The sequence below is a fragment of the Microcebus murinus genome, chromosome 11 (assembly GCF_040939455.1).
Source record: "Microcebus murinus isolate Inina chromosome 11, M.murinus_Inina_mat1.0, whole genome shotgun sequence".
Lineage (NCBI taxonomy): Eukaryota > Metazoa > Chordata > Mammalia > Primates > Cheirogaleidae > Microcebus > Microcebus murinus.
This window is the reverse complement of record NC_134114.1, coordinates 33,000,841-33,026,354: the sequence shown is the minus strand read 5'-3', so window position 1 is coordinate 33,026,354 and position 25,514 is coordinate 33,000,841. Positions and strand designations below refer to the sequence as shown.

The following is a 25,514-nucleotide window of genomic DNA, read 5'->3' as shown; positions in this document are numbered from 1 at the left end:
GGATTTCAGTAGGTTTTTAAAGTTTGAGTAAACTGCAGGGAAGAAAGTAGAGTGTATGCCAGATTAGTACTAAGAAGTAGCAGGAAGGCCCATTCCCTTCAAACATCAATATTCAGTTACAAAGTCCTTGAGGTGGGAACTTTTATGCACTCAATAAATACCAGTTGAGTCTCAAAAAAAAAGTATGCTTAGTTGAAATTCCACAAATATGAAAAACCAGACATCTGGCATGAACTTACTTTTTTTTTTTCTTGCACAGGTGTGTTGCTTCTGAACTTGAAAAAATACAGAAGTTTAACTGTATCCTTTAAACAGGATGCATTGTCCTGCATAATTATTAAATACTTCCTTTCCATTCTAGGCTTAATTCAAGATGGAATACTTTGTGAATATTAATCCATACTTATATATTGCAGAGCTTTGAGTCAGCAAATATTTAAGATATATCCTACCTATGGAAGGTACATTATGTTGACATTTATACTTTTCTTTAGGTTTAAATTGGGCAAGGAACAGTAAAAACTAGGGTTAAGGTCTCCTTTGGGCACTTTTTCATATGACTGTATTCTAAATTACAACTGTTTAAGACCATATCTCTGACATCCTTTTCTTACAAAACCTTTTGTTCTGTGCGTGGTTTTGTTGTTTTGTAGACAATCTTGTTCTGTTGCTCTGGCTAGTGTGCAGTGGTATCATAGCTCACTACAATCTCAAACTCCTGGGCTTGGCTAGGCTTGGTGGCTCAGGCCTATAATCCTAGCACTCTGGGATGCCAAGGCAAGAGGATCTCTTGAGATCAGGAGTTTAAGACCAGCCTGAGCAAGAGCGAGACGCTGTCTCTACAAAATATGGAAAAAATTAGCCAGGCATGATGGCATGCACCTATAGTCCCAGCTAGTCGGGAGGCTGAGGCGTGAGCATCACTTGAGCCCAGGAGTTTGAGTTACAGTGAGCAACTCTGTCTCAAAAAAAAAAAACCTTTTGGAGTCAAGCAGTCCTTCTGCCTCAGCCTCCCAAGTAGCTAGGACTACAGGCACTTGGCCCCATGCCCGGCTAATTTTTCTATTTTGTTGTAGAGATGGAGTCTCACTCTTGCTCAGGCTGGGCTCAAGCTCCCACCTCAGCCTCCCAGAGTGCTAGGATTACAAGCATGAGCCCCTGCACACAACCTCTTTTGTACATTCTCACTCCATTCATTTAAATTTGTCTTCTGATTTTTCTTTAATCTTATTCAAATAATATAGTAGTCCTATAAGAGAAGACAGGTTTCTTTTCACTCTAGATCTTTTTAAATTAAAAATACACCACACAGATTGTTTATAATCCTATCATCCCTACCTTTTTTTAATTCCTATGACATTTCTTCACTTAAATGTAACTTCTTTAATAGATTTTAATTTCTAATAGATTTCAATTTTTATTTCCTCCTCACCACCAAATTTCCACCCAAACACACACATACATGCTTTCTTTTCCTTCCCCCTTTACTATAACTAATTTCTTTATCTATAAAGGGTAGACTTTGATAAGCTCTGAAGTCCTAACTCTGTTATGAATCCAAGAGATCTTACTTTCAAATGAGAAATAATATTTTAATATGAAGCCTAGTTTTTCTGAAAATAAAGATATTTATACACTGAATATGTGGAGAAAAGCTTAACTAAATAATTCAGTGCTCCTGGAGAACAGTGGTGTCCTAAACCAGATTTCTAATAAAAAAAATGAACTGTCTTCTGATCATTATAAACCAAGATCTACAGAAACCTTGCTAGAAGAAGTTAATGAAAAGGGAGTATCAGTAGCATTGAAAAAAACCTCTGAAATCCTTCAGGATATTGACTGTCTTTTATCAAACTCCAAAAAGTGAAAAATGGAATTATTACAATATGTTATTAAATCTTAAGACTGTTGTTTCAAGTGACTGGTATAAAATTACTAGTAAGCCAAGAAATTGTTTATATTACTTCTGCACGACTGTATGAGAATTGACATTTAATTTTGGAAGTGTTTTACCTAGTTTGTAAAGTTTTTAAAATATGTTTGTAATATATTGTTTTAATAAAGAACTATTTGGAAATTTTGAATTATTTCATTTGATTATTCAGATTTATGAGAAAAAACAAAGTTATAAAGTTGTTTTTATCTTGTGGAGCATTCACTATTAATCTTAAGGTTTTTTTCCTTTTTTTAATATGCAAAATTGTACATTTGGTCATTTGCTATTTAGTCTGTCTACCTCAAGTATTTTTCAATAGAACTATAAGAACTAGATCTCAAGAAAGCAAACAAAAACTGATCTAAGCAATACTGAAGAATCAAGCACTTCAGCAAAGACTAGATTTTATCTAAACTGATGAACTGGATACTTTCATTTCTTTTGAACATATGAAAAAATGTATGCTGCAAAGTGTATGAAATAAGAGAAATTATCTCACCAAAAGTGCTGTTTATTACAGCCTTGTTTATTAGGAAAGAGAGCAAGACCACACATCTAAAACTTCAAGATTACACCAAATACAAATGTTCTAATTTTCTGATTTCTATGAAAGACCAGGCTCTTCACATAAAAGGGGAACAGCAACAGAGGGAACAAAAAGAAAAAATGTATAGAAAAGAAAGTATAGTTGATCAGGAGTGATAATAGTGCATTGAATAGGCACAATGCCTCTTTTTTATTTTCAGCTTATCTCACGCTGGATTTCATCACATTTCAGGTCTCAGCACAGGTATCATTTCCTGAGAGGGGCCACCCTGACTACCTGACTAAAGTTAGCCTCTCCCAACTCTGTTACATCACCCTATTTATTCCCTTTTTAGTACTTACTACAATTTATCCAGCTTGTTTGTAACTTTGTGATCTATATCCTTCACTAGAACTTGAGTTCCACAAAGTCATTCTGTAGCCTACACAGAGCACTCAGTATCTGTTGCATCAATCAAGTGGTGCCCTTAGGCCATAGACTGACTACAGAGAAAAGAACTTTTAACAGTTTTGTTCTGTTTTGGTTTGTAGGAAGCCATCCATTCCTTGATAGCTCCAGAAGGCCTAGATGATGGTAAGATTTGGTACCATGCTGCCATAAAGGTAATGACAAATTGTCATTAATCTGCATTTAGAAAAAATTTGCCCTTAACATAGCTAAAAGCACTCAAACTTGTAAATATATAATATTTGGCAAAATTTTTGATTAGTTTTTAAGTTATATGGGGGTTAAAATGTGTATAATTCCCCCCCTCAGTTGAGTCTTTTCCATTGGCTAAGAACCAAGAGTAACAAGCTATGAAAAAGTCTATGATTGAGAAATTGTGAAGTTCTCTGAGTGGCTGGGGTTTGCTTGAAATTGAAGATAATTGAAGATTCTCCCCGCCTTTTTTTTTTTTTGGTCTCTGTCAACTATATAACCCCACTGCTGCCCTTGTTTTCCGTCTGACACTTGTTTCAATAAACTGTAGGTAGGACGGGGAAGAATCTTCCTCCTTGGGCCTCTTTGGGCCAGTGCTTCCTAAAGCCAAATATCAAGCTAGATGTCTCCTTGCTGCTAAGACAGCTGCCACCTCTCCCAGGCACAGACGGGATGGGACCTGGCCACAGTCCCAGTAAACAAACTATCTTGTGAGTTCAGTTAATTGGGTCAAACTGCCCTGCATGCAGTTGCTTTTTCAATTCCTGAAATTTAATAGTCATGACTAAATGTTCTAGCCCTGTTACCGCTGTCCACAAAGAAGAGCAGGCCAGCAACATCCGCCCGCATGGTGGCAAAAAATTATCAAAAAATCCCCAAGGGGGGGCGAAGCGCTACCTAGCGGCTTCATGTCCGTGGGGTCGCGTGATCTCTCTGTCTCGTGAAAAACTCTCCATCGCCCCCACTGAAGGATTCACGAAGGGAGTCGCCGAGGCCCCCGACGGCCCGTGGCTCCCAGCTCCAGCGCCAGGGAGTAAGGCCCCTGCGTCCAACAATCGGTGAGGCCACTTCTGGGTCTGCAGCTTCCTGACCGCCACTTGAGTGTGCCGTGGGATGCCAGGGCTCCCGTTTGTTGCACGACGCCACTAAGCCGAGAAATGAATCCTCAGGTTTGACAGAAGTAAACTAACCACGCACTTTCTCTTCTCACCCCGACGTCGCAAAGGTCTCCTTTGCAGAGGGGAGCTCGAGGTACCTACCCACTCAACCAAAGGGCACTCCGGCATCGTTCGCTTTCCACTCGGGAGGGAGACACGTATCCCGGCGTCCTCTGGGCCGGCGCTGCTCTGGCCGGCGCCCGGCGTCTCTATGGTGCTGACCGAGTGAAGCGGAGAGAGGCGGGGCCGCTGTTCGCGCCGCTGCTGGCTTCCGCCGTGAGAACCGAGGGTGGGTACGGCTGAGTGCTGCGAGGGGCGGGAGAGGACACGGTAGACATCACGAAACTGCGTCCCGAGGTGGCTGGCCGGAGGCGGGGACCACCTGGATATGGTGTCCGGATGCCCGGGTTGCGGGCGGGGAGGGCACGCTGGAAGGGCAGGGCGCGGGAGCAGGAGCGAGGCGCCGTGGGTGACTTGTGGGCTGGCGCTGTCAAGCGGCCCCCGGGTCTGCGAGGAGCCCTGGCGCAGCCTTCTGGCTTCGCCTTCCTTCTGGAGCCCCTTGATACCCAGCTCTCGCCTAGGCTCCGCGCCCCTGGCGTTTCTCTGGCCCAGGCAGGGTGCCGAGGGTCATGCCCGTGGAGCCCATTGCCATCCCTAACAGATAAAAGAACCCTTCGGGGCCCGGCTGCCTAGAGGCTTGACTGCTGTAAGTGTGACGTGGTCTCTTCCCTGCTGATATCAGCACTTTCTGCCCCCTTTCTTAAAATGACATTTTAAAAATTATTGCATCACACCAGCCTCAGAAAAGGATGTCTTTGGAAATTTGCTGAGACTTGAAACATGTAGAATTCAGAATTGTATGTTTTGTTAGAATGGTTGTACAGGAAGTGAACATTTTTATATACAGAGATCTGCTGGCTATAAAAAGTTTCAGTGAAAAGGAACAAGATTTGTGCTTCCTTTGTCAGTTAGTTGCATTATATTTGGCATTTACTTTTGGTATTTTACCATTAAAGAAATTAAATATGTTAAGTTTCACAGCAACTACGGTTCAGTGAAAAGGACTTATTGGTAAAGCATAATAAAGGCAGTTTTGGGTTTGGGACCGAGCTTTACCTCAGGTTTTTGTAAGTAATTTACGGGGAAGCGGGAAGGTTGAAGCAAAAGATGAAATTTGCATTGGGAATTTGTCAGCTCTTGTTTTGACAGAAATAATGTCTAAAAGATTATTAGCAAACAATACGTGATAGCATATAATTAAAGTAACTAGCTAATTATGTGTTTGTGGAGTATAGGAAAGGGAGAATTACTGCTGTGTATACCTTGCAGGCCCCATAGTTAATGGCATTGGCTATAATGGGGATGAGTGTGACAGGAAGTGGCTCCTACACGTCATAGAAACATTATATAGCTGTTACATCCGAGAAATCATCCCAAATATCTTTAGTTTATAGGCTGAGGATTGCTTATGTTCTTACCCCCCATATTATTATAATGAAATATTTAATAAACACTTTAAGCACATTAGATTTTATGCATGACAAGTTTAAAAGAAAGCTATAATTATTAGTCTTAAAGAAACATACCAACAAAAGTGAATTTGTAAAATAAACTTAAAGATTAGAGTTTAGGAGGTTCAAGAGTCTATTTCATTTGTAGGAGGAGGAACAGGAAGTGGAAAAGGAAAGAAAAAGGTTTAAGAAGAAAAATGGGTACACTTAGGTGTCCTAATCAGAGGACAATTAATAATAGAGGAAGAATGTTTAGTAAGTTTCTCTTTCTCATACTCAAAATCTAAGCCAGAGATGTTTAATATCTGCAGGAATAGTTAGAGTGAAATAGATGCCAGAAATGTGTATTTCTGGAACCACAATTATGCCTTTCTCAAAAACATAAACAGTACTGTTCTAGATATCTATTGCTGTGTAACAAATTACTCCCAAACTTAGAGGCTTAAAACAGTGAACAATTATTATTTCATTGTTTTTGTGAGTCAGGACTTTGGAAGAGGCTTGCCTGGGTGGTTCTGGCCCAGGGTCTCATGAAGTTGTAGTCCAGATATTGGTGGGGCTGCAGGCATCTGAAGGCTTGACTGAGGCTGAAGGATCTGCTTCCTAGTTTACTCGTGAGCTTTTCATTTCTCTCTCATCAAGCAAGCTGTTTTATGCTTTTCATTTATAAAATCCATTTGTATCACCCCCATTATGTATATGTATTTCTATTCATCAACCATGATACAATTATTTGTAAACAATTTAAGTGTTTATTTTTCAGATCTTTAACTTTGGGGATCATCATGTACATAGTTGAAGTAATCTTTTGATTTTTCACTTTGCTCATAACACTTTATTAGCTACCCAATCCTTTTAGAATCTAAATTCATCACGTAAAATGTAAGGTCATTAACATTTAAATATATATATTGTAATTATAAACATTGCTTCATGAGTGAAAGAAGTTGTAATATTGCTTCATGAGTGAAGAAGATGTAATATGTCACTCGTACCAATCAATGGCTTACTAGTGACATCATGAAATTTACTGTGAAGTAGATTTTTGTCTGCCTTCTGGAATGAGATTTGAAAATAAATTTGTAAAATTAAATACACATATATACAAACGGTTTGAGTGACAGCAGAGCTTTTGTGTTAGGTCCGTATGTAATCTGTGCCCAGCCTAGGTTCTTCTCACACTCATCCACCTGGGTGGCCTTCTTTCTCCTTAGGGCTAACTTGCAGGCCACAGCTTCTTAAAGGAGGGGAATATTGCTGCTGTTGCTGCTGCTGCCACCATGCCTTTCTGGTTTGGCCATTAATTCAAGCTTTCTGTGCCCCAATTCCCATCCAGCTAAGTGGTTAATGGCATTTATTTTTGGTTCAAAGGGATAGTTTATAAACTTTAAAGTTATATGCACTAACACTAAGCCCATAAACACATTGATTTCTTTATCCATTCAAGTGTTGAATGTTTATTTTCTAAAGTAGAGACAGTGACCCATAATTTGTGACATTATAAATCCTGAGGTTTATAGAAAGGATTTATGACCTTGTAATAGAGGTATCTCTTTTTGCATTTTGATCACATCTCTTGGTTGAAAGTATCTGAAAATCATTATTTCCTCATCCTAGAGGAGTCTGTAGAAAAAAACCCAATCTTAGTGCGTTAGAGAACAATTTTCATCATTGCAAATGACCAAGAATTTGATGATTGTTGTAGACTCCATTATCATTAACAAAGTAGTTGTTCTCTGCAGAGTAAGTATTCATCACATAAGTTATCTACTTAGCTTATTTCATGTGAAGATGCAGAAATCTTTCATGTAGTCTTTATGTGTCAACCAATATTAATACATAACAATGAGCAAATTATTTTTATACTACAAATTTGACTTACTAGAGTAATGCTAATTAATGTTACATATTTTAATGTCTTTATTGAGATATATAGTGTTAAAATATGTTTCTACATTTTTTAAATTATGCTTTTAAGAGACTGACTTTAGCATCATTGTTTAAGTTGTTTAATTGCTTCTGGCTTTAACTTTTCAAAGTAGCTTTATTGGTTCTAGGGCCATAATAGTAGGACAATGAAAATTTTTAGAAAATCAAAAAGGAAAAAAAAGTAGGTGTGCAACCTCCGGGCAATAAAAAAAAAAAAAAAAAAGGAAAAAAGGAAAAAAAAGGAATGATCACATTTGTAAGCCCACCAGTGAGAGATAAACCAAATGAATAGCCCTCCAGATTTTTTAATGTGTCTGTGTGTATTTTTAAACAAAAATATAATATTTTACATATTTTAATAGGCTGCCTTTTAAAATTTAATATCTATTGAGTATCTTTCTATGTCAGTAAATATGGGAATAAGTATTTTTTTAATGGCTGTATAATGTGTGGAATTTATTTCACTAGTCCCATAAAATGGACCTATATATTATTTTTAATATTTTCTTTAAATAATGCCATACTGAACATTCACGTGTAGCTCTTTGTATTTGTCTAATTATTTTCTTATTTTCCTAGAATTGAAAATGGTGAGTCAAAAGTGTTTGCTTACTTTTTTATGGTTTTTGGTACATAGTCAAATTACTAAAAAAGTGACACCAATTTATACTCTTGCTGATAATCTTTGAGAGTGTCATTTCTTTACTGCTACTAACAGAGTATTAGTAATCTTTTGTATGTTACAGTGAAATCTCATTTTAATTTGAATTCAATTAATTACTAATAAAGTTAAAACCTTTTCAAAAATTTTTTGACCATTTGTATTTCTTCCTTTTCCAAATTGTCTTTTCATGTACATTGCCCATGTTATTATTGGGATACTTTTTTTCTTATTAGTTTTAAGAGCTTGTAATAAATCAGGGCTACTAATCTTTCTTTGTAATAAATGTTCTAAATTTCTTCCTTTTATTTGTCTTTAATTTTGCTATGTAAAAGCTTTACATTTTTATTAAATTTTTAAAGATAATTTTGAGCTCCTCTAGCCAGCTGAACTATGTAGAATTCTGTTTATAAATTCATATAAATATCCTAAATTTGATAACCAAACTGATTACAAAAGTTATCTAACCATGAAAATTTTCCAGCAACTAGTCAACGAAACTGATTCCTTTTTTTAATTTAAACAGAGAAATGGTCTATATTATAAAACCCTAATCCATGTGGATGTGACGTTTTAACATCTAAAGTTGTTTATATAAAACTGTGCATTATACAGATTGGAAGTCAATGATCCAATCTAGGTATCATCTGATGATTGACTTTCTCCAGTATTATTTAGTAATTGTAGCCTTTTCTAATCTACTGATTACTAGTGTGGACTGGTTGTTTCCTGTTCTGTATAGTATATTTGGGAGATTCCTCTTCTAATGCATCTTGAAGGAAGATACAGCCCACCTTCTCCTATACAGATGCTTCTTGACCCATCATGGGGTTACATCTAGATAAATGCATTGTAAGCTGAAAATATTATAATTTGAAAATGTATTTAATACCCCAATGGGCCCATCATAAAGTTGAAAATGGTAAATTAAACCATCATAAGTTGGACCATCTGTATATGCTGGAAAGCCCACATACTGTAGTATCTTTCCCAACCTTGCAGCAAGGGTGTGAGTACATGACCTAAACTTATCTTGCCTCACTTGGAATTTTGCATTAAGAGCAAGGAAACAAATACTGCTAAGAATCTTTTACAACAGAAGCAGGCAGGGCAGTACTGGCAGCAATGCCAGTGGTAATGTCTGGTGACAGGAGTTTGGGCAGTACAAGCTATGGCAGGAAGGGCTTTGCCAGACCAGTTGTCTGGTGTGATTTCGACTGGTTCTTGAGGGCATACTTTTAAAACCTGGCTCTTGAAACCTGGCAAGTCTATATTTTCCCAGTTTTTGTTTCATAAATTTGGTTTTTTTGGTTGTATAGCGTATTTTTGCTGAGTGTTTCTCTTTAATGCATTTAAGAACTCTGATAACAAGATCTCGGTTAAATAATATTATCATTCCTCTACCAATTTGGAGTTATACACATATTATTCCCCCTTTCTCCACTGTTCACATGCTTGGTTTGGTTCTGGACTACGTATTCACCTTTGGTAGTCACATTACTCTGCTTTATTCAAAAGTTTATTAGTATTCTTTCAAATGAAATTTAGAATCATTTTGTGAAGTTCTAAAAGAAAATCCCTTTATGATTTTAAGTAGAATTGCATTAAATTTATAGTTTAATTTAAACAGAACAACACTATCAATGTTTCCTCTTACGCAATAAAATGGTCTGACTTGTGGATCAATTAGGTTCCATCAAAGAAGCAGAACTACTTTATGTGCTAAAGATTAAGGGATTTATTACAGAGGTTAGACCTTATAGAATTGTGGGAACTGGTAGAGCAGTCTATGCAGGCCGTTGCCTTTGAGTCTATTGTTAAGCCTGAAATTTCTGCAGATCAGCTAGACTAGCAGGCAGGGGAAGTGTATGTGGATGAGAACAAGGACAAACTGAAACCTCTAGGGACAAAATGGAACCTGCATTTGCCTCTCACCAACTCCAGTTTTGATGCTGTGGGTGACCTGCAAGAGAGGCTGACGCTTTTGACTTTGGAACTGCACATGCAGACCTAGTATTTGGAGAAGTTAAAAGATCTGATGGGAGCTAACGGAGCTACAAGTCTAGCTGCTCCCCCCTGCCAACAAGATGAGCTAACAGATCAGCAACAATGCAAGCATGCTCTACAGTGTGCCCTCCACTGACCTTCAGAGTGTAAAAATTTTGGCTGCTGCTTCATTTCTGACTTCTAAATCTCATGCAAAAAGTCTCCGATAGCCAACACTAGCCAGAAGTATATAAGGAAGGGAATTCTGGGAAATTAAGTCCTACTTAGCTGAATTGACATATTATAAAGCCATCAGAGTTCTAGTTAATTGATCTTTTTCATCCTTTAATAAAGTTGTATAGTTTTCTTCATATACATTTCTTGTTTAGTTTATTCCTCTTTCTCTTTTGAGTTGTTGCTGTTGTGAATGCTGATTTTCCCATCTTTTTTCTTTACGATTATTGCTGGCATATTGAAAAATTATTTAAGTACTTGTGTATAATTAACCACATTTTCAACTTAAATCCCAACAGTTTTCTATTGATTCTCTTAGATAGGCAGTCATTTAACCTGCAAACTAATGTGATTATCTTTTCTTCCTGGTAATGTAATGATATGTTTTCTTTCCTCTATCCCACCCTCTTTCTATTCCTCATTGTATTGATTAAAACTGCCAGAACAATGTTACAACAGTTATACTGTTTCTGACTTTTAAGGTAATGTTTTTGGATTTTCATTATTTTGGTTTTTAAACCAAATGGTTTCATCATTTTTGGTAAATTATTGGTTCTCAACATTTAGTGAACATAAGAATTTGCTGGTATGCATACATGCTAAAAATGCAGATTCCCAGGAATGGATGTTACATTTTACTAAATGCCTTTTAAGTATTCAATATACCTGGTGCATAACAGATACAATGTATGATAACTTTTCATTGATTCATTCAACAATATTCAACACCTACTATCTACTGAGGATATAGTGGTGAACAAAGTCCTTGCTCTCTGAGCTTTTATTAACATTTTTTTCCTGAGATGTTTGAGAGCACACACACTTGAAAGATAGGCAAGTCTTTTTTTTTTTTTTTTTTTTTTTTTTTTTTTTTTTGAGACAGAGTCTCACTTTGTTCCCCAGGCTAGAGTGCCATGGCGTCAGCTTAGCTCACAGCAACCTCAAAATCCTGGGCTCGGCCGGGCGCTGTGGCTCACGCCTGTAATCCTAGCTCTTGGGAGGCCGAGGCGGGCGGATTGCTCAAGGTCAGGAGTTCGAAACCAGCCTGAGCAAGAGCGAGACCCCGTCTCTACTATAAATAGAAAGAAATTAATTGGCCAACTGATATATATATATAAAAAAAAATTAGCCGGGCATAGTGGCGCATGCCTGTAGTCCCAGCTACTCGGGAGGCTGAGGCAGAAGGATCACTGGAGCCCAGGAGTTTGAGGTTGCTGTGAGCTAGGCTGACGCCACGGCACTCACTCTAGCCTGGACAACAAAGCGAGACTCTGTCTCAAAAAAAAAAAAAAAAAAAAATCCTGGGCTCAAGCAATCCTACTGTCTCAGCCTCCCGAGTAGCTGGGACTACAGGCATGCGCCACCATGCCAGGCTAATTTTTTCTATATATTTTTAGTTGGCCAATTAATTTCTTTCTATTTTTAGTAGAGACGAGGTCTTGCTCTTGCTCAGGTTAGTTTCGAACTCCTAACCTTGAACGATCTTCCTGCCTCCCAGAGTGCTAGGATTATAGGCGTGAGCCACCACACCCAGCCAGCAAGTATTTTGAATCTAAAATTATTACTTGCACCACCATTTAAGCATAGTTTTTTTTAGCTAACCAGGACACTGTATTTTTCTTTTTAACCTGGTAAAAAGTGATAAATTGCATTGAATTATGGTCAGAGAATTTAGCTTGAATATTTCTACTTTTTAGATTTTATTAAAGTTTTTCTTGTGGGTGAGGAAATGTGTGGTTAAGTTTTACACCAGGTCCATGGACATTTGAAAAAAATGCATATTTTTTGTAGTATACAAACTTCTATACATGAGTATGAAATCAAATTTGTAATTATATTATTCAAATTATCTACACCTTTTTTTGATTACTTGATTTAATTTATATATTTTACTGCTATGTTACTATATAGCTTTACTGTGATATGACTAATTTATCCTTTTTAGTTCTACTTAACTGTTTTACCTTGGATTCTGTTTGATATTAATATTACCATTGCTGTTTTATTTTGTTTTTATTTTCTCATCTTTTAATTTTCTGTATTGTTACGATTTTTTGTTTGGGGTGTTCTGTTATAAACAATAACTTATGGCAGCGGTTTCCAACCTTTTTGGCATGTGAGACCATTTTCATGGAAGACAATTTTTCCATGGAACAGGGATGGTTTTGGGATGATTCAAGTGCATTACATTTATTGTGCACTTAATTTCTATTATTATTACATTGTAATATATAGTGAAATAATTATATCACTCACCATAGGTTGGAAACTGCTGACTTATTGGATGTTTCCTTTTGTCCCGACCTGATTATGTTTGCCTCTTTATCTCTTTATAGAGAAACTTAACATATTCATATTTATTGTGGTATTTGATATCATCGGTCCCTATTAGCTTTAGGGGGAGAGGGAAGGGAAAGTAAGGTTTTTCTCCTTTTGTTTTTTTTTCTTTTCTGTCTTGTGTTGATCAAGTTTTCTTTATTTGTCCTCCCCAACTGAGATTTAACAGTTCTACTCCTAAATTTCCCCCCCGCTCCCAGAAATCATATGTGGGTATATAATTTCCAAGGCAAAACTCTTATAATTAATGATTGTCACATAGATGCCATAATTTAGCTATGTTTAGAATCCTAGAGTTGTGATCCCTTTCTCTCAGAGTTCTGTAAATATTATCTCACATTATTTTGGCACTTAGGTTTGGTGATAATCACATTCTTTTTTTTTTTTTTGCAGATAACTTTTTTTTAGACTTGGAAACACTAAGGGTTTTCTCTTTATTTTTTGGAATTTATTTTTTCTTTCAATGCCCAACTTTTTGTCCTTTATTTTCCCCCCTAAACTTTGGAAAAATTCTTTAAAGTGGTCTTATTTACTAATTTTGTTTTTTGAAGCATTGATTCTACTATGCTTTGTTTCTATGGACTTTTTAGTTGGGCAATTAAGTTTTTTATCTCCATAATCTCTTGTTTCCAGATTTCTCATTTTTCATGAAAGCCTGCTGCTTTTATTATCAATAAAGTATATTTTCCTAACTTTTTAACATCTTGTTGGAGTATAATTTGATATGTAATGAACTGTATATGTTTAAAATATAGTTTGATGTTTTGACATATGTATGAAACTGTGAACCATGAAACTGTCACCACAATCAAGATAATCAAGAAGGTTTAAAAAAGAAATGTTTTCCTTATGCTCCTTTTTTTCCTTATGCTTCCTGCTTCTCCTGTCCCCAGGAAAGCATGGATCTCCTTTCTGTCACTATAAATTAGTTCATATTTTCTAGAATTTTATATAAATGGAATCATACTATGTACTGTTTATAAAAACATATTTCTAAATGAAAATTTCAAATATACAGAAAAGTAGAAAATAATATAAAGAACTACAATACATCTATTACTTAGATTTAGCAATTACAGTATTTTTCCATATTTGCTTCATTTAATTTAAAAATTGATAGACCTTATTTTTTAATTTTTAAAAATAATAAACTTTATAAACCTAAACAGCAGTTTCAGATTTACAGAAAGATTGCAAAAATATTACTGATAGTTCTCGTATACTTCCTTTGCCTCTGCAAACATTTCCCCCATTATTAACATTTGCATTAGTGTGGTACGTTTGTTACAATTAATGAACCAATTTTGATAGGTTATTATTGACTGAAGTCCATAGTTTACATTAGAGTTCACCATTTGTGTTGTACAGTACTATAGGTTTTAACTATGTACTTTTTTTTTTTTTTTTTTTGGTTTGGCTTCTTTGACTTAGTATAATTATTTTTGAGATTCATTCATGTTTTTGTATCGCTTATTTCTCTTTATTCCACATTTTGTTTATCCATACACATGTTGATAAATATTTGGAACTAATGCAGGTAAAGTTGCTAGGAACATTCACATGTAAGTCTTTGTATACACGTATGCTTTAATTTGTCTTGGGAAAATACCTAGGAGTGGAATGACTGGGTTTAACAGTAGGAATATGTTTAACTTTTTGAGAAACTGGAAAACTATTTTTCCAAAGTGCTCATACTGTTTTTTATTTCCACCAGCAGTGTATAAGAGTTCTGTTTGCTCCACATCTTTGCTAACATTTGGGATTGTCAGTCTTTAATTTTAACCATCTTTTCTTTTTAATTTTTAACTTTAAAAATTTTAATTTTTCCTTATTTTTTGCTTTCCAAGGTAACATTTCCTATGCGTAATTTTAGCCATCTTAATAAAGTGTGTTTGGTAGCTCACTGTTGTTTTAATGTACATTTCCCTAATGGTGAAATTAGGTGATGGTGAGCACATTTTATGTACTTACTGGCTATGTGTATATTATCTTTGGTAAATTACCTTTTCAAATCTTTTGTCCATTTTTTTGTTGGTTTTTCTATTACTGTGTTTTGGGAATTTATATATTCTGGATACAAATCCTGTATCAGATATGAGATTTGCATATATATCCTCCCAGTTTATGGCTTGTTTTTTAATTTTTTTAACATTATCTTTCAAAGAGCACAAGTTTTTTAATTTTGATGAAGTTTGGTTTATCAACTTTTTTAATGGATCAACCTTTTGATATTGTATCTAAGAACTCTTTGCATAACCCAGGAATACAAAAATATTTTGTTTTCTTCCAGAAATTTTATAATTTTATGTTTCATATTTAGGTTTATGATCTATTTTGAGATAATATTTGCATATGGAGTAAGGTATGGATTAAGGTTCATTATTTTTGCACATGGATACCCCATTGTTCTATCACCATTTGTTTTTCTTTTTTTTTTTTTTTTTTTTTTATTTTTATTTTAAATTTTATTTGCGGACAAGGTTCTGGGGCCCCAAGAGCGGGGCCCCGGAAGTCGCCCAATCACCATTTGTTGAAAAGAATATTCTTCCTCCATTGATTTGTCTTTCCACCTTCGTCAAAAATGAATTGACCATGTATCTGTGGGTCTATTTCTGATCTCACTCTCTATTCTGTTTTGTTGATCTACTTGTCTGTCTGTACACTGAGATCACATACTGTCTTGATTGAAATCAGGTGGTGTTAAGTTCTCCACCTTAGTTCTTTTTCAGAGTTGTTTTCCTATTCTAGGTCCTCTGAATTTTTATTTCAATTTTAGAATATGTGTAATGCGCTATGGACAGTTTTATTGCAGAATGGAAATTGAGTCATTTTCAATAAATCATTAAGTTATTCTTTAGTTTCAGAATTAAAACATTAATATAAAACAGAAAACTTCAAGTATCACATAATATTGATAACTGTAACTGGATAAATAATTTCAGTATTCTGTATCAGGTAGAAACCTATCACAGAATTATGATTGCCTTTGAGTATCAGTTAAGGTACTCTGGTTAGAGGCAACAGAAATAAAAAGGGGATTTATTAGGAAATGCTGGGGTATTTTATAGAAGTGAATGGTGAGTTTAGATGTCTAAGGCAGCTCTGAGAACCTCAGAGACTGGACCTAAGGACTCAATGAGGAGCTTTCTCCACCAGCTCCACTAAGGAAAGTTTTGGAAAGATGTCGGATTGGTCCGGCCTGAGTAACCCTCACGTGGCTAGATTAATCAGTGTTAGTAGGAAGACAGGAAACTGGTCAGCTCTGAAGTTTAGATATTGCGATAAACAGTTTTCCCAAAGGAAGGGGAAACTTGTCAGAAGAATGTAGAAGGTAGTTGCTGAGTATACAGACACAATAGATATTCACTACCATGTAGTACATACAGCTGAGAGAACTCTTTGACCACCTCAAAGCAATAGATTATAGTCAGTGGGCATTCTGAAGTTCTCCTTGATACGTACTACCCTGTAAATTATTGTTCCTCCAAAGTTAATCTATTATCCTTGGGCTATATGTCATTTGGGCTATATGGCATATGGCTATATGGCGTATATCACATGTAAGAAAGAGATGCCAGTTTTTACAACTTGGTTTTATATTTCTGAAATTAGTGCTGATACTATTTTGTTTAAATATAATATGACAATCAATAATCATCATTATATCATCATTAATATTTGTCTCTGCTTTCTATTTTAGGGTGCTGGGAATGTAAACAAGAACAGACTATTCATTCCTGATGGCTGTTAGTATATACTGAGATATGGCATCTGAGACTGAGAAAACCCATGCTCTTCTCCAGTCTTGTAGCACTGAATCCCTTATTTCCAGCCTTGGTCTGGGGATATTTTGTCTTGTAGCTGACAGACTTCTTCAGTTTTCCACAGTTCAGCAGAATGACTGGCTTCGAGCCTTCTCAGATAATGCAGTACATTGTGTGATTGGCATGTGGTCATGGGCAATAGTCACTGGAATCAAGAAGAAGACTGATTTTGGAGAAATTATTTTAGCTGGATTTTTAGCCTCTGTTATTGATGTAGACCACTTTTTTCTAGCTGGATCCCTGTCTTTGAAGGTAAGAAGCATATATATTTAATTTTTCTGATCTTTCTTTAATTTCTGTAGCATCATTATACTAATCTTTTTAGAGCTAGATAGGATTAGTCTTAAAATAAGAAAGCCCACTCATTCAACTTTTTGATTACTTAGTACTTCCCTAAAGACATACACAGACTTGTTGCTAATCAAATTACTTACTATCACAAAGTACAATGGATGCGCATAGAACAAGGACCCACTAACTATACCTGAGGAGTTCGGTGCTGGCTTATAGAGGATGTATTTAGCCAAGTCTTGAAGGAGGTATTAGCATACTGGTTGAAATTAGTAGGGATTGTTTTCAGGCTGTCCTAGTTGTTTTTGTATCAGTGTTCTTTTTTCAGGATCATGCTTAACATTTTCCCCCTTATTCCTTATGTTTTATAGTTAGTATGCAACTCCTAAGTACTCCGCAAAAGGTGAATAGCATCAAGATGATTCCCAGTCCTGGGGAATGACTTGAATGGATTCATTCCCCCAGTCACTCTTAGGGCCAAAGGCATGCATTTCAATGGGCAGACTAGAACACAGTCCCAGACAGAGAAATTGAGGAATTTCATGGAGGCATTCAGGGGTTTAGCTATACAGTGATTTGTCTCACAAATGAACTCAACTTAAAGATAACATTTTATGAATGTCAAAACATTTGCCTGCCTTTTGCGTATTTATGACCTATAAACATTTCAGGAAAGAAATATAAACTCACAGAGCAAGAACTTTGTCTCCTTCATTCACCACTGGCCTAGAATGATGCCTGGCTCACCTACTGGGTGACAGTAAATATTTGTTGAGCAAAAGGGAAATATTCACCTCCTCCTATTATATGTCCAGTACCAGGTATTTCTCAGAAGTTGTATTACTTTTTTAGAAACTTAATCAGTAAAGAATCAGTAATTGCTGATTAAAGACAAATTTAGATATTTTGCCGAAAGTAGAGGTAACAGTACATTTTTGCTCAAGATTAGAACCGAAAGACTTGAGTTTGAATCCATGTTGTATGGTGTTAGAGGAGCACTTTTCTTCTTTAAGTTTCAATTCTTCATCTGTAATACGTGGATTATAACATTACTTACCTTGTAGAGTTGTTGTGATGGTTAAGTGAGCATGGTAAGTGACAAGGCCCGGTAAATAGTTAACAATGAATATTAGTAGAGATTGGGATAAGCTATGAAGCATTATAAAAAATGTGATTCATAAATGCATTCATATAGAATTTAACTCTCATTGTAATTTTAAAAATCATTTAGGCTGTTTAGTGTATTTATCCTTTAATTCAGCAGTCCTCAACCTTTTGGCACCAGGGACTGGTTTCATAAAAGACAATTTTTCCACAGGTAGGGGGTGGGGAGCAATGGGGAGCGGATGTAGACAGAGATGAAGTGCAGATGAAGCTTCACTTGCTCACTTGCCACTTACCTGTCCACCACCCCAACCCCAGACCCCACCCAAGTTTCATGGAAGACAAGTTTTCCACAGACCGGGGAAGACAGTGGGTTGCAGAGCTCTGTGGCCTGGTCCCTAACAGTCCACAGATCAGTACGAGTCCCCAAACTGGGTGTTGGGGACCACAGCTTTAATTCATTTAAAAGCACCAGTGTTAAAAATATAAGCTATAGATAGAGTCAGACCCAGTATCAGATCTCAGGTCTGCCACTTACGAAAGGCACAACAGGGGGAAGTGACTAGCCTAGCTAACTCTCAGTTTCCTCTGCTATAAAATACTACCTACCTCATAGGGTTGTTATAAAGATTTAATGAGATAGTGCACATAAAGTTCAACATAGTGGTTGTATTGATCCTTACTTTTGAATGAAGTATTAAAATTGTTTTTACTTTTATCATAAGGTGGTATGTGATTAACAGTAATAAATATCAAAACTGAATAAGTATTTATGACAGTGACCTATTTTTACTTCTATAATTCTATGATGATGCCATCTTCGTCTTTCATAATTATTTTTCTCTTAATAAAAAAATCTACATTGACATTTTAGAAATAAGCCAAGCAACAAGAATTTTTTGTTTCTTTTTTAGCATCTATTAATATAAATAGATATTGATTAACAAATGAAAGTGTAAAGAATCAGTATCCCTCAAACATATCCAGGGCATAAATGCTAATTATCTTAGCATTAGGTTATTGCTTTCTTACAGGTAGTCATTACCATAGGCTCCTTGATCCCACCCTAGTATTGAAAATCTTATACTTCCTATTGAAAGTGTTGTCAGTCTTTGCAATCAGTTCTATGATTTATCTTTTACTCACATAGATTACAAACTAAAGCTTTCTTATTATGGTATATGAAAGTGCTCTGTGGTAGAAGGAAATGAATCAATTTAGACATAGAAGATATCTATACAGGTTATCTTAAACTCATTAGAAACTGAATTGTTGACGACCTGAAATTCATTTATTCAAAAATTAGGTGCTGGCAATGATTGTGCCTTGTTCTAAGTAGTATAATTGATTCTTCACATCAGAAAGATTACAGCTTATCTATTTGAAATAATCCTACTATCATAATATCTAGAGTTTGTCCTGTGTGTATTGCTTTTAATCCAAGTTCTAGAATGCTAATTTATTAGATAACTGTCTGCATACCATTATTTTTGTCTGGTTCTTAAAGCATAAAAGAAAAGTTATATCTTTCACAATACAAAAATATATATGCACAGGTTATTCACTGCAGCATTTTTTGTCATTGCCAAGAATTGGAAATGATATGGCTCTAACACAGTATCTTAACATCTTCACTATTTCATTTACTGTGCTTTTTTATTTTACTTTTTTTGGTGGCGGGGGGAGACAGAGTCTTGCTCTGTCGCCCAGTCTAGAGTGCTGTGGCATCAGCCTAGCTCACAGCAACCTCAAATTCCTGGACTCAAGCAATCCTTCTGCCTCAGCCTCCTGAGTAGCTGGGACTATAGGCATGTGCCACCATGCCTGGCTAAGTTTTTCTATATATATTAGTTGGCCAATTAATTTCTTTCTATTTTTAGTAGAGATGGGGTCTCGCTCTTGCTCAAGCTGGTTTCGAACTCCTGACCTCGAGCAATCCGCCCGCCTCGGCCTCCCAGAGTGCTAGGATTGCAAACGTGAGCCACTGCGCCCGGACTTTTTCCAATTTTTTAAATTGCTTGTTTCCTCATTTTTCAGATCATACAGTATTTATGTATTATATCTACGCCCTTTTCCCTAACTTTGTTTTTAGTCTTTTATTTATTTGCATTTAAATATATCAAATGGGGGGAGGGTGCAAGGGCAATATACATAACCTTAACATTTGTACCCCCACAATATGCTGAAAAAATAAAAAATAAAGAAAGAAAGGAATATATCAAATGCCCCTCATCACTTCTTTTGCTCATGTTTTCTCAGTCATTTATTGGTTGGATGAAACTTAACCTCTTATAGATTCCTCAAGAATGTGCATGGGGGCCAGTCATGGTGGCTCACGCCTGTAATCCTAGCTCTCTGGGAGTCCTAGGTGGGAGAATCACTCAAGGTCGGGAGTTCGAAACCAGCCTGAGCAAGAGCGTGACCCTGTCTCTACTATAAATAGAAAGAAATTAATTGGCCAACTAAAAAAAAAAAAATATATATATATATATATATAAAATTAGCCGAGCATGGTTGCACATGCCTGTAGTCCCAGCTACTGGGGAGGCTGAAGCAGTAGGATTGCTTGAGCCCAGAAGTTTGAGGTTGCTGTGAGCTAGGCTGATGCAACAGCACTCTAGCCCAGGCAACACAGTGAGACTTTGTCTCAAAAAAAAAAAAAAAAAAATGTGCATGGGTACAAAATTTTCTGTGAGCTCTTACATGTTTAATACTATTTTTCTTAGCTTTGATATTTAAAGGAGGGCTTGGCTGGATATAAAATCCTCAGCTTGTGTTTTCTTTCCTTGAACATTTTGAAAATGCTGCTCCTTTGTTTACTTACTTTCCTTTTTTAAAAAAAAAAAAAAAGTCTGATGTCAGTCTGATATTCTGGCCTTCGTAAGTTATTTGATCTTTTTACTCGAAGGCCTTACGGATTTTGCCTTTATTTTTAGGGTAATAGTTTTACTAAACTGTCTTAAAGTTTATCATTGAGTCAATGTTTTAATATGGGCTCTTTTAATACATAGATTCAGGTTTTTTTATTTTCAGAATTTTCTTGGACTATAGCTTTAGATTCTAATGCCATTTCATTCTTTTGTTTTTCTTCTTTATACATATGTTATTTCTGTTTTGGCCTGTCTTCCATTTCAACCAGTTTTCTCTCTGTTTTAGCTTTTTTCCTCATATCATTTTCATTCTTTTGGTTGATTTTCTGCATGTTTTCAGTATGCCTCATTAAACTTTCACTTGACCTATTCACCTTTGGAAACATTGTAGGATAGTCATTTATTAGGTTGTTTTTGTCTTTTTTTCCTATACTGAATTTAATGAACTGTTATTTCAACCTACGTGTTTTTGTTTCATTTTTGAATTCTGATTTAAGATGTTTTTTCATATTCCCATATGGTTGTTAGAGGATATTTAATTTAGTTTGGAGTCTTAGGATACAATTTTTATACGCTTTGTTTTATTTTTTGTTTTGTTTTTTGCATTTGTTTGTAGGAAAAGAATTCAAGAGCTGAGGTGTTTTTATTCTGCTTTCCTCCAATACTGACTTTTTATAGATTTAGTCTGTTTTGTTACTTTATTTCATGATATTACATGAGTCCTTGTTCTAAAGTAGTCTTGGTAGCCGGACGCGGTGGCTTACGCCTGTAATCCTAGCACTCTGGGAGGCTGAGGTGGGAGGATTCCTTGAGCTCAGGAGTTCGAGACCAGCCTGAGCAAGAGTGAGACCCCATCTCTGCTAAAAATAGAAAGAAATTAATTGGTCAACAAATATATATAGAAAAAATTAGCCGGGTATGGTGGCGCATGCCTGTAGTCCCAGCTACTCAGGAGGCTGAGGCAGGAGGATCGCTTGAACCCAGGAGTTTGAGGTTGCTGTGAGCTAGGCTGACGCCATGGCACTCTAGCCCAGGCAACACAGTGAGATTCTGTCTCAAAAAATAAATAAATAAAGTAGTCTTGGTTAAGATAGTGTTACCAAAAGGACTAATGATGAACTTAATGTATTGTAGATATAGAATTTAAAAACAAAGGAGGAGACAAAAGTGGAATAATGCAGAAATGTTACATGTTCTGATGAAGTAGAAGTAAAACAACTTAAAATGTGGAGAAGAGAGGAAAGGACGAGCATAGAATAAACTCTTTGATGTTCAGTCAGTGGGCAGAAAGTAAAGAATACTAATTTAAGGGTTATGTTTTTAAGATTCCTAATTTAAGGGTGGTCTGATTTGACACTGTGACAAAGGTACAGACAGTCTCTTTAATGTGATGGAAAGATTGTGTGTCCTCTTTTTTTTGGACAAGAACCTAAATTTTTTCCTTCCTTCCCTCTTCTACTTCTTTCCCCTTTCATCACCGAAGCTCCAAACGGTGCCTTTCCCTTCCTTTTTTACCATCTTCTCCCCCAGAATCAAATGTCTTTCAAAACCTTGAATCTTGAATGCCTTTAATTCTTTTCCCTGTAGTCAGTGCTCTGATCTACCAGAACCCTCTTCAGGATTTTCACACTTACACTGAACTTTCTCTTTCTAGTGGTAATTTTAGATCAATCTTAGGTTTCCCCTCTTTTCAACACAGTTTTTCCTGGCTTGTGGTGGGAATATGAGAGAGAGAGCCCACTGATTGGTGTTGATTTTATTAATAATACTTACAGGTAATTTGAAGTGTCTAGCTTTGCTGAGAGTTTGGGGGTTTGTATAGTTTTATTTGTCATTCTTGTTTTATGTGTTTGGAGGATATGTGGGGAGATTTAGATTTAGACATTCATCATTATCTTCAGCTTTTTTGTTGTTGTTAGGGATGATCTAGCTGCAAGTTATCCTTTAAAGTAGGTGGGGGGGAAAAACCTTACTCATGGATTTAGAGGTCAAGCCTAAAATTTTTATTTGTTCAAATAGTGATTACATTTTTTTTGCAGTGTTTTAGAAATTTTACTAAAGCTCATTTAAGTAAATTTTAGAATATTTATTTAAAATAATAAAATCTTTCTAAATGTAAATAAATTGTGAAGGTATTTACAGCTAGTAAAAAATGGTTATGACAAAAATATTCCCCTTTTTTAATCTTTATTAATTAAAACATATTTTATGTGGTTGTAAGATTTTTTTCAATGCTCTTAGAGGCCTCATACAATTCTATAAAAATCCAAATTACATAAACCATACATTTAAGATATAAATTATGTTCCTATTTTGACTTTTCTAAGCGAATAATGGGAAACTTTTTTAAAAATTACCATATTCTGCCGGGCTCACGCCTGTAATCCTAGCTCTTGGGAGGCCGAGGCGGGCGGATTGCTCAAGGTCAGGAGTTCAAAACCAGCCTGAGCAAGATATCAGGATATCTTGACCCCGTCTCTACTATAAATAGAAAGAAATTAATTGGCCAACTGATATATATATAAAAAATTAGCCGGGCATGGTGGCGCATGCCTGTAGTCCCAGCTACCCGGGAGGCTGAGGCAGAAGGATCACTCGAGCCCAGGAGTTTGAGGTTGCTGTGAGCTAGGCTGACGCCACGGCACTCACTCTAGCCTGGACAACAAAGCGAGACTCTGTCTCAAAAAAAAAAAAAAAAAAAAATTACCATATTCTTGAGACCTTGATTTTATTTTTAATGCAAAGGATATCCTCACACTTTTACCTTCTTTGCTTTATACATAATTTTGATATATGTATTCTGAGGTGATATAGAAAATGTTTCCCTTGCATGTCTAATAGACTCTGGAAAATATTTTAAAATCTAAAAAAGCATTTATAAAATTTTATTTCACCAAGAAGGAAATGATACTAGCTACTACTTTGCCCCCTCAGGCTGCTTTGACACTTCCAAGAAGACCTTTCCTTCACTGTTCTACTGTGATACCCATCGTGGTTCTGACCCTGAAATTTACTATGCACCTTTTCAAGCTCAAAGACTCATGGTGCTTTCTTCCCTGGATGTTGTTTATATCCTGGACCTCACACCATATCCGAGATGGGATTCGTCATGGCTTATGGATATGCCCGTTTGGAAAAACTTCTCCTTTGCCTTTCTGGCTTTATGTAATAATCACATCATCTTTACCTCACATCTGTTCATTTGTTATGTATTTAACAGGGACCAGACAAATGATGTCTTCAAAACATGGAATTCATATTGATGTCTGAGGTAGCCATATGGCTGTCTTAGAGAAGCAAATGGTTTAGATGATGATAATTTAGGATAGCCAACATTAAAGTGAATTTTTAAAAAGTAGATATTTATATTGTTTAATTATTTAATATTATAATTCCTGAATCCTCTTATTCAGAAGGCATGTACAAGTTTTTTAAAAATTATGTTTGGCCGGGCGCGGTGGCTCACGCCTGTAATCCTAGCTCTCTGGGAGGCCGAGGCGGGCGGATTGCTCGAGGTCGGGAGTTCAAAACCAGCCTGAGCAAGAGCGAGACCCCGTCTCTACTATAAATAGAAAGAAACTAATTGGCCAACTAATATATATAGAAAAAATTAGCCGGGCATGGTGGCGCATGCCTGTAGTCCCAGCTACTTGGGAGGCTGAGACAGAAGGATCACTCGAGCCCAGGAGTCTGAGGTTGCTGTGAGCTAGGCTGACGCCACGGCACTCACTCTAGCCTAGGCAACAAAGTGAGACTCTGTCTCAAAAAAATAAATAAATAAATAAATAAAAATAAAAAAATAAAAATTATGTTTGTTATAATTCTCTCTTCTGTAACACTCTAGTATAATATTAGAGTTTCATTTATTCTATGACATATTTTTATTGCTTCTGTTTATTGATTTTTATTTTTTATTTCAGCATATTACAGGGGTACAAATGTTTAGGTTACATTGCTGCTTCTGTTTTTCTGGCTTTACTAGTAGTTCTTTTAGATTAACATCCAATTCATTTTCTGGAGGTATTCCTTTAATTTAGTACATTTTCTTATGAAAAACAGTTCAAATTTCAGGGTGACTAATTTGTGGAAAGTTAGTATTATATTTAGGTCCACATTTTCTTGAGACACTGAAACAGTGAGATAGCCAAAATAAATATCATGAGTAAGATGTATAGTGAACACTAACATGTATTTATTTCATATATGTTGATCTTGACTGAAATTTAATTTACAAAGTGTTTTATGAGTTATGATTATTGGAAAAATCTGTGTCAAATATTATCTTAATGATATCCTTAAAAGACAGCAACTAACATTACGTCTAGGTTATTATTTCAGAAATAAATTTAGGAAATAATTTTTTTCAGCTGCCTTTGAAAAAAGCAAGGAAATAATTATTAAAACATGTTGGCTATAGTAATATTTTGCTGAAATAGTTTTTTTTAGTATACTTAACCAAGAATCTCATATGTTAGTGTTTGTTTTGAAAAACATAACTTAATTTAACAAAATATTTATTAAAAAATAACATTAACAAAATATTGATACTTGGATCATAAACATAGCATTTGAATTCACTCACAGAAAAGTAATGACCATCAGGTACAAAAGGAACTTGTAAAAAATAAAAAGTAAAAAATAATTATAATTTAAAAAAAGAGAAATAATAAATATAAAATGTAATAAAAAAATTTTTTTAAAAAGTAA

At 35.7% G+C, this 25,514-nt stretch overlaps 2 protein-coding genes and 1 long non-coding RNA gene across 7 annotated transcripts in view; 2 read left to right on the top strand and 1 right to left on the bottom strand.

The window, feature by feature from the left end:
- C11H5orf34 (chromosome 11 C5orf34 homolog) overlaps positions 1-2,087 on the top strand; it is a 30,242-nt gene extending 28,155 nt beyond the window's left edge. The window contains exons 12-13 of one of the 4 annotated variants that reach the window (XR_012921677.1): positions 260-300; positions 1,674-1,770. Coding sequence is in view for 3 of the 4 variants with exons in the window: in XM_076008005.1 (XP_075864120.1) it covers positions 260-300; positions 1,674-1,867 (235 nt within the window). In the remaining variant the exon portion in view is untranslated. Of the gene's footprint in view, positions 1-259; positions 301-1,673 lie in introns of all 4 variants that reach the window. The other 3 variants (XM_076008005.1, XM_076008004.1, XM_076008007.1) reach the window with 3 other exon arrangements.
- LOC142873723 (uncharacterized) overlaps positions 1-4,210 on the bottom strand; it is a 27,238-nt gene extending 23,028 nt beyond the window's left edge. Inside the window, exon 1 of the long non-coding RNA XR_012921678.1 lies at positions 4,163-4,210. This is a non-coding gene — a long non-coding RNA (uncharacterized LOC142873723). The remainder of the gene's footprint in view (positions 1-4,162) is intronic.
- On the top strand, positions 3,398-25,514 carry TMEM267 (transmembrane protein 267). Of its 2 annotated transcripts, none has more exons than XM_012740399.3 (3): positions 3,398-4,349; positions 16,419-16,794; positions 23,742-25,514. In XM_012740399.3, exons 2-3 carry the CDS (start codon positions 16,483-16,485, stop codon positions 24,075-24,077), a joined length of 648 nt encoding a protein of 215 aa, XP_012595853.1. In that variant the 5' UTR covers positions 3,398-4,349; positions 16,419-16,482; the 3' UTR covers positions 24,078-25,514. The 2 variants fall into 2 exon arrangements, with proteins under 2 accessions (XP_012595853.1, XP_012595854.1); XM_012740400.2 differs by having other exon boundaries at positions 4,337-4,766.

Excerpts from the sequence above, each read along its gene's own strand:
- TMEM267 (XM_012740399.3), top strand. The coding sequence starts at position 16,483 with ATGGCATCTGAGACTGAGAAAACCCATGCTCTTCTCCAGTCTTGTAGC. Across the intron at positions 16,795-23,741 it reads CTGGATCCCTGTCTTTGAAG|GCTGCTTTGACACTTCCAAG; the intron begins GTAAGAAGCATA and ends TTGCCCCCTCAG.